General features: G+C 46.0%; 1 protein-coding gene across 1 annotated transcript; it reads left to right on the top strand.

Annotated features, from left to right (window-relative positions):
* The first annotated feature begins 326 nt into the window (after window positions 1-326).
* On the top strand, window positions 327-7973 carry LOC123034147 (gastricsin-like). Its single transcript, XM_044451303.1, has 9 exons — window positions 327-412; window positions 2500-2650; window positions 3690-3807; window positions 4016-4134; window positions 4287-4486; window positions 5115-5237; window positions 5889-6036; window positions 6690-6788; window positions 7650-7973. Exons 1-9 carry the CDS (start codon window positions 354-356, stop codon window positions 7803-7805), a joined length of 1173 nt encoding a protein of 390 aa, XP_044307238.1. The 5' UTR covers window positions 327-353; the 3' UTR covers window positions 7806-7973.
* Window positions 7974-11829: the final 3856 nt, after the last annotated feature.

The raw sequence follows: 11829 nt of genomic DNA, 5'->3' as shown, positions 1-11829 counted from the left end.
GCAACTGGAGACAGTTTTCAGGGTTGATGTGTCTGGTTAGTTGTGTGTATTTTGGGGTTAGAATGTACAGTGATAAGAGCCAGTACCAACCTTGGCGCCCAAAGCTTGGCCTTAAAATAAATCTGTATTCACTTGTTTTGATTTTTCCATGTTCCTTGGAATAACTGCAGTATGATATATTGTTGACCCATTGATAAGATTTTGATGTGTGACTTTGTCGCATGTGGTGGGTGGAGGAGACTGCCTCATGCAGGGTATATAAGAAGGGACCAGGGAAAACCAACTTGCACCTGGTGTCATACTAGAGTAGCCAAAGAATTCACTTTGGAAACGGCAGACAAGACAAGATCACCATGAAGTGGCTGATCCTTGCCCTGGTGTGCCTCCACCTCAGTGAGGGGGCTGTCATCAAGTAAGTATGGCTTAATGGCATGAAAGGCTTCCCAGTTGCTCCGCGGTTTTGCTTGTGCCTGGTGGGCAGAGCAAAAGGGCAGACATGGTAGGTATTGGATGCATTGGCCATTTGGATGATTGCTTGCATGCATTCTGGACCACTTTATCTTAAAAAAAACCCCAGATTGCATGTCAGCCAATGGGTGATTTGAAATTAGACTACAAATAATAAATAATTGTATAATAAATAATAAATATGTGGGCCAGTAAGTGATGTTCATATTGCATTTTGTTGTAGAAAGTAACAATCTGTTGTCTATTGGCTACGTTTCTGATTCAAAAGAAAAGAAAAAGATTCTGATTCGAAAGTAAAGAAAAAGAAAAGAAGCAATTCTGTTATTTATATTTTAGAATCTAATGCCCCAGTTGAGCTGAAGATATTATGATGCATAGCTCAGTCCTATCCACCTGTATTAAGTCCAACTGTGTTTAGTGTGCATAGTGGGGTTTAGTCCGCAGTTAAGGAAGGCATATGGCATTGCAGCTGGAGAAAGCAGCCCTGTAGCTGCTAGATTTCCAGATCCAAGATCAGAGGCAGCATGCCCACCTCAAAGGATGGAAACTGTGATCTATCCTTCCTCCTCCACCTTGTAGTTGGTGTGGAAGGAAATGCCTTTGCGAAATGGGTGAAAGCTCATCTGGTACAGAGGTAAGGAGAGGGAGGTGAAGTGCCTCTGCTCCCACCCTGCAAAGGATAAGCATATACCCCAGGGACTCGGGCTCAAAGTGCAATCTTATTGCGAGGGTCACTTAAAACCAATGACAGTAGTTAGATATGATGAGCAGCTTGTGCCCTATTGCTTTCCAGTTAAACGACAATCCCGTTACATGCTTAACTGCACATTAAGCATGTAGTTACTTGGAAGCAGACATGCATAGGATACAGAAGCTAATCATGCCTACTTTAGTTGAACAGTGTGAAGCAGTGTGAAGAAGTATTTCCCTTTACCTCCATGGGCTAACACCACATGCTAGAATGATCTCCTGTCTACTTTTTCCCCACCATAATTCTGTACATTTCGATCATTTATTTTTTTCTAAGTTAAGAATCCAGATGTTGTCCCTGCCTTATAGGGAAGTGACTCCAGCCTGTCGATCATTTTGATTGCCCTTTTGTTCACTTTCCCCACCTCTACAGTGCCCTAGATTTGTGAGTGCCTATCTGTTTACTTGGGAGGAACTAAATGAAATTGGCCTCAGTTCAAAATCTATGTATACATGGCTGTGTCTTTCATTTGTATTTCTAGTGAGTTGCAAGAATGACATGTTAGAGTAATATAAAGAACTGCACTGATCCCTCCTGTGTGGGCTTCTCATCATAAGAACAGCCTTGCTGTATGAGCATATTAGCACAATGATCCATTGATTTCAGCATTCTTGCTCAGAAGTAGCCAGTCAGATGACAGAAGCCACCGAGGAACAGATAATGATGCCAGCTACCCTTTATTTGTTTGTTCTCAGCACTTTGCTACCTGTGCATCTGGGAAAACATCAGTGTCTTTGGACACCTTAAATACCCATTATGTTTTGCTGCAACTCATTGTGATACTCACAGTATGTCCAGAAAGGTGCTTTCCTTTGGGGATCATAACCTAAATAGACAAAGGCATGGAAGAAAAGGGAAAGATAAACACAGGATCCAAAATGGTTCAGTTTGTGTTTTGGATCAGCTGGATAGGTTGAATAATAAGTACGCCTTCATGATGCACATGCAGGCAGGGAAGAGACTTCCAAGTTCGCAGAAGATAAGGTTGGCTCCTGTGTGTGCATGGAAGGCGCTGCTCCTGTTTTTACAAGCACTGTTCTCACATTTCCAGTGCATGATAACAACACAGCGTATCAGAATGTGTGTAATCATTCAAGTTTAGGATGTTGGATTAGACTGACTCTTGATGGAATCAGAGGGTAGTCAGTGTAATTGGCCAAGGTATGCTATACAGCAAGTCAGAAAATGCAAGTCTGAAGGTAGTATCCCACTAGGAGTACCCATGTGGGAAGAGCTTGCAGCTGTCTTCAATCCTCTGCCAAAATCTCTATCCCATACAGAGTTCCCCTGAAAAGGTTCAAGTCCATGAGGGAGGTGATGAAGGAGAAGGGTGTCCTTGAACACTATGTCAAGCACCACCATTATGATCCAGCAAGCAAATACTTCAATCAGTTTGCCACAGCATATGAGCCCCTGGCTAATTATATGGACGTGAGTATGACTCTTCGAGAAGAACTGCCATGATTATGGAAAGATGGACACTGCAAAGAGAACTAGCTGAGATTTCAAGAAAAGCTTGAGGGAATCAGGAGCCCAATCCTAATGGAATGTCATTGCTATGTCTTAATAAGGCAATACTGAAAAACAGGCAGTTTACCTTAAACTGTAAGACATGGGTCCTCAAACTATGGCCTGGGGGCCAGATCCGGCCCACCATGCCCATTTCTCTGGCCCGCCATGCCCATTTGGACCTGCCGTGCGCATGCCCACGCGCACGCCTGCTGCTGCCCACCTCGCCATGCATGCGAGAGGCCGTGGTTTTTTCGCTCGGAGAAAATGATCTCTGAGCAAGCAAGCCGCTGCCTCATGTGCCTGCCTCATGGCACGTGCCTTCCCTCGCCTCCCCTCGCTGTGCACGTGCCCACCCGCACACGCTGCCCCCTCACTGGCCGCACGCACCACCAGGCACCACCTTTCCGGCCCGCGCCCAGCACCAGCAGCTTCCAACTGACCTCTGGTGGAAAAGTTTGAGGACCCCTGCTCTAAGAGCTGAATTATGGTCCCAGTGGTGCATAGCTCTAACTTAAAAGAGATGGAAGAGGGTGGGAACTCAGAGGAGGGAGATGTACCTCCTTTGAAATCTAGCAGGTGACTGAGGCTGAGCACAATCATTCCTATATGGGCATTGCTAAACAGTGAACGAGGCTTGAGAAAATGGTCATATTGTGTGTTACTAGTGAAACAGCCATATGAACATATGGTGAAGAGCTACCAGAATCGTGTGGCATGAACTCATGTCTCACTAAAGCCTCCAAATCTGAAATGCATATTTCTTTCCTTGAATAATGCTATCTGCTCACAGAAGACATCTGATAATGGTAATTTGTCCATTTTTTGATGGATGAACACATAACCACAAGCAGCTTCGGTTTCTTCTGTGTTGCAACATGTTCTACTGAATGTGCTCAGAAGGTACGTGGCAAGCAATGAGGGGAGGCCATTGCTGATGACAACATCCTCTTTTCTCCAGATGTCCTATTATGGACAGATCAGCATTGGAACTCCAGCCCAGAACTTTTTGGTTCTCTTTGACACTGGGTCGTCCAACCTCTGGGTGCCATCTGTCTACTGCCAGAGTGAGGCCTGCAGTGAGTATCCCCCACCCCAGTGTAATGGGGTGAACAATGTTGTGTGAGTCAAGGAGACGGCGGTCCCTTTGGTTAATATTTTGCTACTAGCCAGTGGCAACTTCAATTTCAGTGGTGGGCAGGAAAAACCTGGGAAACATAAAATTACCTAGCTTTAGGGTGCACGCAAAACTGACACTTTTCTGTCTTTCTCAATTTCCCACATTAGCAAACCATCCATTATTCGACCCCAGCCAGTCTTCCACGTATTCCAGCAATGGCCAAACCTTCTCTCTGCAATATGGAACTGGGAGTCTCACTGGGGTGTTTGGCTATGATACTGTTACGGTAAGTAGGAAAGAGGAAAGGCATTTCTTTAATCAGTTGTTATGTTATTCTGGCAGTTTCTTTCATTCGTTCGTTCGTTCGGTTGTTTGTTCATTCATTCTTGAGCGTTCTTGGTTTTCCTGTGCAAACTCTTTCCTACCATTCCCTTCTAGATCCAAGGCATTTCAATTTCAAACCAGGAATTTGGCCTGAGTGAGACTGAGCCCGGCACTAACTTTGTCTATTCCCAATTTGATGGTATCTTGGGGTTGGCCTATCCTTCCATTTCCGCTGGTGGTGCCACCACTGTGATGCAAGGGCTGCTGCAGGAGAACCTTCTTGATGCTCCTGTTTTCAGCTTCTACCTGAGTGGGTAAGCATGGAAGCATTCATTTTTCCCTGCTGTTACCCTTTAGCTTCCCCTCACTCTGCTGCTATCCCTATACATATTTGACTAGCATCCACTAACAGCCATGGTCGTGTTAGCTAGGTGTGATGTGCTTGGAAGTCCAACATACCTGAAGGGCTTTGGGCTGAGGAAGTCCACTTTAAATTACAGATTGGAGGCCTAAAAGATGCATTTATTCAGAGAATAATTTACAAAAGAAATTAGATATTTATCGATGCTAAGTTCCTGGTTGATGTGGTTAATATGTTGAACATCTAACCTGTGAAGACTGACCTGTGAGAAAGTTTAGTCCAACACTCCGAACATGACTCCACACTGTCTTTGCTGATAGTTTCTGGAGACATCAGGGCTCTAGAGTGGTTGGCCGCACAGCTTTGGTGACTTAAATGCCCAGTAGTTTAAAAACAAAGCAGGACAGACCTTTGTTACTCTGTGCCCAGCACCTTCCATATTAGAAGTAGGCAATGGAGACATTGGTGGGCTCTTGTCCCTTTCTAGGTTTTGTGCTGTGTTCTGTCCACATGTCTCAGCAATGTGACTGTCTCAATAGAGATCACAAAGTGCTTTTTCTGTTGTTCCTTTGCTCCATTAGGCAAGAGGGCTCCCAGGGTGGTGGTGAGCTTGTCTTGGGAGGTGTTGATTCCAACCTATACTCTGGTCAGATTTTCTGGACTCCAGTCACTCAAGAAGCTTACTGGCAAATTGGGATTGAGAGGTAAGCCCAGGCTCAAAGATAATTTCAAGAGGCTGTCTGATGAGAGATCCTGAGAGGCTTGTCCTCAAACACTGTGCACAATGGAGGAACACCATGACTTGGTGGAAGAGCAGATGCTTGACCAGCCCAATCATCTTCAGGTAATATGGGAAGAAAACCCTGCCTGAAATCTTACAGCAATGCTGACATTCAGTGTGGATGATGCCAGGCTAGCTGGACATACCAACTGCCTCAACATAAGGCAGCTTCCAATATTCCTATGTTTGGAAATGGGAATTTGGATTTGTCGAGTAAACATCTTTCCAGCAATAGCTCAAGGGCAAGAGCATCCTTTGCTTTAAAGCCCAGCTGAATATGGTAATGACACTCAAGTCCAAATATATTCCCAGCAGTCCTTTGTTGGCTTTTGTGCTGCTTCTTGTCCGTGAAACCACAGAGATGAAATGAGATTAGTATAGCCAAATAGCAAACACCTGAGCAGGGCATCCACCCTGCTTTGGTTATGAGGCACTCATTTTGCATCAAAGAAAGACCATGGCAGCCCTAAAATCACCAAATCACCAAAGCCTGTCAGCTTTGGTTTTGCACCATCTTGTGCCCCCTGCTAACAGAAATATGCCTGCTAACATCTCCACAATTTCTTATCCCTAGTTTCTACATTGGCAACGAGATCACCGACTGGTGCGGTCAAGGATGCCAGGGGATTGTGGATACTGGAACATCCCTTCTCACTGCTCCAGGGCAGATCTTTGCAGAGCTGATGCAATACATTGGAGCCCAGGAGGACAGCAATGGCGAGGTAGGGGAACGCAGGGTTCAAGGGGAGGGCCTGACACCACTCACCTGAGAATATGAAAACCTAGCACAGGGATTGTCCAATCCGGCTGTCACACCTGCCTCAGGAGGCCACACACTTTCCTTCTGACTGCTGATTTCCTACCTTTTCACACCCACTTCCCAAGGAAACACAGAGGAGAATGCCTCTCCTGGGGGTCAGTTACTGGCAGCAAGAGCTTAAAGTTGTAACATGCTGGCATGTTGCAAGTATGCATTTTTCCCTGTCCCTGTTGCTTTTGATGCCGTCCCATTTTGCCTTCACCCTCACCCAGCAGAAGGTGGACCTGGAGAGTTTGTCCTACTGGCTTTGGCATGAAAGAATTTTGGCATCCTCAGCACGACATGTTCTTCATGACCCTACAGTTTCAGTGTATCAGAGAAGGAGTCCAGAGCTCCTCAGAAGCTCCTTTAACTTAGGCAGGAAGTGAGGAGGGGTGGTGTCATCTGGAGGTCAGAACATTCTGAGATTGGTTCTCAGAACATCTGCACCCCACTGTTACGATCTAGGAAAGGGTGCCTTAGAATGAGGTCTTATGGCTCTTGGACTGTCTGAGTGCAGCCATGATATGAAATATGCTGTATCATCTGCCCTTCTCCTATTTCTCCCTCCCGCAGTATGTGGTCAGCTGCAGCAACATCCAGAGCATGCCCACCATCACTTTCACCATCAATGGAAATAACTTCCCTCTGAGTCCTTCTGCCTACGTCCTTGAGGTACGTGCTCCTCTTCAACAGCTAACGCCCCTCATGCTGGATTCAGACCCTGGAAATGGCCTTGTGGGTCTGCAGGCCAGGTCCATACACAGGGCCAGTTGTCCGTCCCACACACTGGTTTGTGGCAAAATTAATTTTCATGCTATATTTCAGATGAAAATGTCAAGGTTGTCTACATATAAAAAAGATGCTTAAAGCCACCTTTAGAGTAGCGTTAGAAAGTGCTTTCCACTCCAGGCTTGAGAGGAATAGGTAGTTCAGAAGCCGGTTCAGGATGCTGGCAGAGAATGCGCAATGGGGAATAATGTAACACCATTAAGCACTGCACTGTTTTTGCACACCCGGCTTTGGAACTGCAGAGCAAAGCAGCCTCTCTCTGGATATGGCCAGTGTTATGTTACATGCAAAACCACTAGTACAGTGCATAGATGCATTCATTCAACCCACCAAACATCAATATTTGAAAAGATGACAAATATTTACTCTCACATTTTGGAGGGTAGCTGTCTGGAAGCTACTGAGAAAAGTCCATGGAGGGTCTTGTGGCACTTTTAACCTCTTTAGTGTGCTGGTAAAGCAGTTCATGGACTCCAGTGCACTCTAGATGCATGCAATTATTATGGAGGGTGTCTAGAGTTCACAAAAATTTATGCCAGAATACAAATGTGTTCGTCTTTAGGGTACCACAAGACTTTTTGGTTTTGAATTCAACATTCTGCCCGATTTACACACTTTAAATATTGAAATTTAGGGTTTGCACCTGAAGTTCACTACTCCCAGGTTCTGTATGGCTATTATGCTTTTGAGAAAGATTTGTGCCGCTGAAGCGTTGTAACTCAGGTCTGTCCTTTTGCTTCACAGAACAACGGTGGTTATTGCAGCATTGGCATCATGCCTACTTACCTGCCATCCCAGAATGGGCAGCCTCTGTGGATCCTTGGTGATGTTTTCCTCAGGTCTTACTACTCTGTGTATGATCTGGGCAACAACCAGATTGGCTTTGCAGCAGCTGCATAAACGGTTCCAACAGTTGTGTCAGCTGCTTCAGGCTGAGTCTTGCTTCTTTCCCTCTGATTCTTCATGCTACCATGTTAAGTCCACAGGACTCCCGTTCTACAGAATTGAATGCTTTTACACTGTGAAATATGGAATCTCTTCCACAGAATTCCATGACACGAGTGGACTGAGCTTCACCCCAATGAACTGTAATGAAATAAAAGTGATACAAGCAATAGTTTGATCCATGTGAATTTTTGCCAACCTAAATCTGTTTATGAATAATGTTTGGATGAAATGTGACATCCTTCATTTTTTGAAATCTCAATATGAAACTATTTACTTGTTCCAATCTACATATGACTCAGGAAACATTTCAAATATTCACTGTAAAATTTCTTCAGATAATTAAATTGTCGTTATGGTGTTCTGGGACAGAGAGACCTCAAAGGAAATATTTGAGGAAAGGAAAACAGAAAATTCAGAGTTCCCAATGACAATTAAATGAAAACACTACTGTGCTTGATCACTCTAGTATATATAAAAAGTAAATGTATACAAGTTTTAAATCATGTATCAAAACAGACAGGGCACAATGGTTAATGCACACAAATTTACTGAGAAAACAAATATTTCCAAAGCTTATATGTTCTATCACACACAATATATCATTTCCAGTGCTTATACATTCTATCACACCTGTCAGTCAACTCCAGTGCAACTGCATCCTATCCAACATATTGGTCCAATGAAACCCGGCTGTAGGGAACCCTGACTGTTTTTCCTGAAAGGACCTTGGCCCCATTAGGTCTGCCAGCATTTTGCCTGGGTAGAGATCCAAGCAGATTCACAGTCATGCTGAAATCTGCACCATGCCCTCTGTCATTTTCCCTGCTTGAACTCCCATCATCCTTTTGAAGGCATCCCATTTTGACTGCAGTGTTTTGGCAGCTCTGGGGCTCTATCTGGTGACCAGAAATGGAATGGCCACTGTAATAATTGCAGGATTGGGCCCTGCTGGAGCTCTCAGTCGCCTGATGAGCACCAGCAGGAAGACCTGGGAAAAAGAGCTGTATAAGAGCAAGCTCTTACTTCTAGGGGCTGCCTTAGCAATCCGTGTCTTCCGCTAGCTGTGGCTCAGCACCTGCATCTTGCCTGACCCTTGCTGTATCAGGCTGCTGCCTTACCTGGGCTTGTCTTACTGCCTTGTCTTGCTTTCCATACCTTCTGCTGCTCTTGAACCCTGCCTAGTTTACTTAGTCTCAGGCACCTGCAGCCTTTGGCTTGCTCATAAAGCACACCCTTGCCTTGTTCTGCTACAAACTCCTGATTCCTGCCTTGATCTGTTTCTTGACCATGACTCTGCCTCTGGCCCAGCTACCAGGCTTGGAACTGGCCTTGCCCTAGGTCCTGGTCCCAGTGCTTTCATCTTGACTCCCGCTGCTCACACCCTGGACTGTGACATGGGGCCAGATTTGAACCATGATTGATCACTTAAGAGGTCTGCAGGTCTTGGGATTAGGCCTGGTCATATTTGATATGGCCTGTCGCCTCCTGAACCTGCTGCTTCCCCACCCACTTGAGTCCTGCTTTCATTCTTCAAGCTAATATCATCACTATTGGCTTACAATGTGATTGTGATTCCTAGCTGTTCTTGTGCCAATTCTGGCTTTCGAGGGCTGTGGCTGGCAGCTAGAGCTGAGACATGCAACATGAACCAGCTCTTTGGCTCACGGGAAGCCAGGGAGGGGTTAATAAAGGGGATATTTTGGTTGATGGAGGGAACTGGGCATGCAAAACTCACTGCTATCAATCAGAGCTCTTCCTGATGGCAAATGACAGTTGCCAGTTAAACTTCTCTGTTGCCCGAGGAGTAACACCATGCTACATGGCTTAAAGGATGATTAGAAAAACAACACTAGAGGATAAGGCTGTTCGTGGCAACCAGTCATGCTGGATGAATGCTACCTCCAAGATCAGAGGCGGGATGACTTTCAGTATCAGTTACTGGAACTTATGTTGGCTCCAGGTTTCTGAGGGCATCTGGACAAGGCCACCCACAATTGGCCCCCTTTCTCACTGAGTGTACTTTCTGGCCAGTATTGTTACTGTCGTGGGGACTGGGGTGTGGGTAGCCGAAGTCAAGACAGAGGAATTGGCACCAGGGCAAGCGAAATCAAGGTAGACAGGCTAAACACTGTCTGAAATTCAATAGTGAAGACTCAGAGGCAGAGTCATGTCAAGGAAAAGGTCAAAGTCAGGAACGGGGAGCATGTATTAGGGCAAGTCAGGAAGTGGGAAGAACTGGGAAGACAAACAGAGTAGGAAGTAGGTACCTGAGGCAGGATTACTAGGCTAGATTCAGGAAGCAAGGCATGGCAAGGTAGCAAGGAAGTAAGGTAGGGCAAGGCCAGAACTGGATCAAGCAAAGATCAAACATAATGCAAGCCATGGAGCACATGACCACATAGTAGACCTGTGCTGCTGAGGCGAGGCAGCAAGGCAGGAACCAGATCCAGCGAGGGCCAGGCAACATCGAGGAGCCAACATGCACCACTGCACACAAGATGACCCGTGTTGCTGAGGTGATGCAGCAAGGGTCATACAAGGCACTGTGTTGCCTCAGCTAGCAGGGAGGCCTGCAAGATACAGCAAGGTAGGAAGTAAACCACAGCTAGCAGGAAAACTTCCATCACTTAGACTGCCAGTGGAGGGAAGAACTTGTTCTTGTATAGGTCTTCCCCAAGTTTCCCAGCTGGTGCTCAACAGGAAACTAAGAGCTCCTTGCAGGGTCCGAGACTGATCCTGCATATGCTTCAGCAGCCATTCCAATTCTGGCCACCAGATGGAGCCCTGGAGTAGCCCAGATGCTGACAGTCACCAGCTGCTCTTCTTCCTCCCGCTTTCGCCTTGCTGGGGTCAGTTGTTTATTTGACTGGCAGAGAGCCAGTGAATAAGTAGACCGTGGCCTCCAGGACTGCCTCTTATCACAACAGTCATTGTCTGGACCAGAGCAAGAAGAAGGTGGACAAGCAGGTTGCAGAGATGAAGAGGAGGAGGGCCTGCTGGGATGTGGGCCCACAGAAAACGTCCACCAATATGAACATGAGATGAGCCATGCTGGATCAGACCAATGATCCCTCTATTCCAGCAATCTGGTCACACAGTAGTCAGCCAGCTGCCCACATGATGCAGTTGAGAGCCAGTGTGGTGCAGTGGTTAAGAGCCTGGGACTGGGACTCAGAAGATCTGGGTTCTAGTCCCCACTCAGCCTTGGGGCCAACTGGGTGACTTTGGGCCAGTCACAGACTCTCAGCCCAAACTACCTCACAGGGTTGTTGTTGTGGGGATAAGATGGAGGAGGTGAATGATGTAAGCTGCCTTGAGCCCTTTGTAGGAAAAAGGCAGGATATAAATCGGAAAATAAAAAAATGATGCCGCAAGCAGAACACGAGTGCAACTGTATGTTCCTGCCCAGGTCTCCTAGCAACCGATTGGCAAAGGCACCCTGCTCCTGATGCTGGAGGTAGCATATAAGCATCAGGACTGGTAGCCACTGATAGCCTTCCCCTCTTCAAATGTGTCCAAGTTCCTTTTAAAGCCATCCAAATGGGTACCCATCCCTGCAACTTGTGGCAGTGAATTCCATTGTTTAACTATACATTGTACACAGAGATACTAGTTCTTATCTGTCCTGAATCTCCCACCAATCAGCTTCATGAGATGACACCAGGTTCCAGCATTAGTGGAGAGGGGGAAAAAGCCCCCCTACCCACTATCTGCATACCAGGCACATTCTGTACACTTCTATCCGGTCTCTCCTGACTCACCCATTTTCCAAACTAAACAATCCCAGCTATTGAATACCTTTCCTCACAGTGGAGCTGCTCCAACCCCTTGATCATTTTAGTTGCCCTTTTCTTCACCTTTTCCAAGTCAACAATATACATTTAACATCTGGTGACCAGAACTGTACATGGTATCATAGGTGCAGCTGCACTGCACATTTGTATAAAGGCAGTATGACATTCACAGTTTTATTTTC

Source organism: Varanus komodoensis, unplaced genomic scaffold (assembly GCF_004798865.1).
Source record: "Varanus komodoensis strain SLA01 unplaced genomic scaffold, ASM479886v1 scaffold1, whole genome shotgun sequence".
Classification (NCBI taxonomy): domain Eukaryota; kingdom Metazoa; phylum Chordata; class Lepidosauria; order Squamata; family Varanidae; genus Varanus; species Varanus komodoensis.
The sequence above is the reverse complement of the archived record's forward strand: the minus strand, read 5'-3'. Positions and strand labels throughout refer to the sequence as shown.

Coding starts and splice junctions, on each gene's coding strand:
- LOC123034147 (XM_044451303.1), top strand. CDS start 354: ATGAAGTGGCTGATCCTTGCCCTGGTGTGCCTCCACCTCAGTGAGGGG. Junction 4,135..4,286: donor TTGGCTATGATACTGTTACG/GTAAGTAGGAAA, acceptor ATTCCCTTCTAG/ATCCAAGGCATTTCAATTTC. Junction 5,238..5,888: donor TGGCAAATTGGGATTGAGAG/GTAAGCCCAGGC, acceptor TCTTATCCCTAG/TTTCTACATTGGCAACGAGA.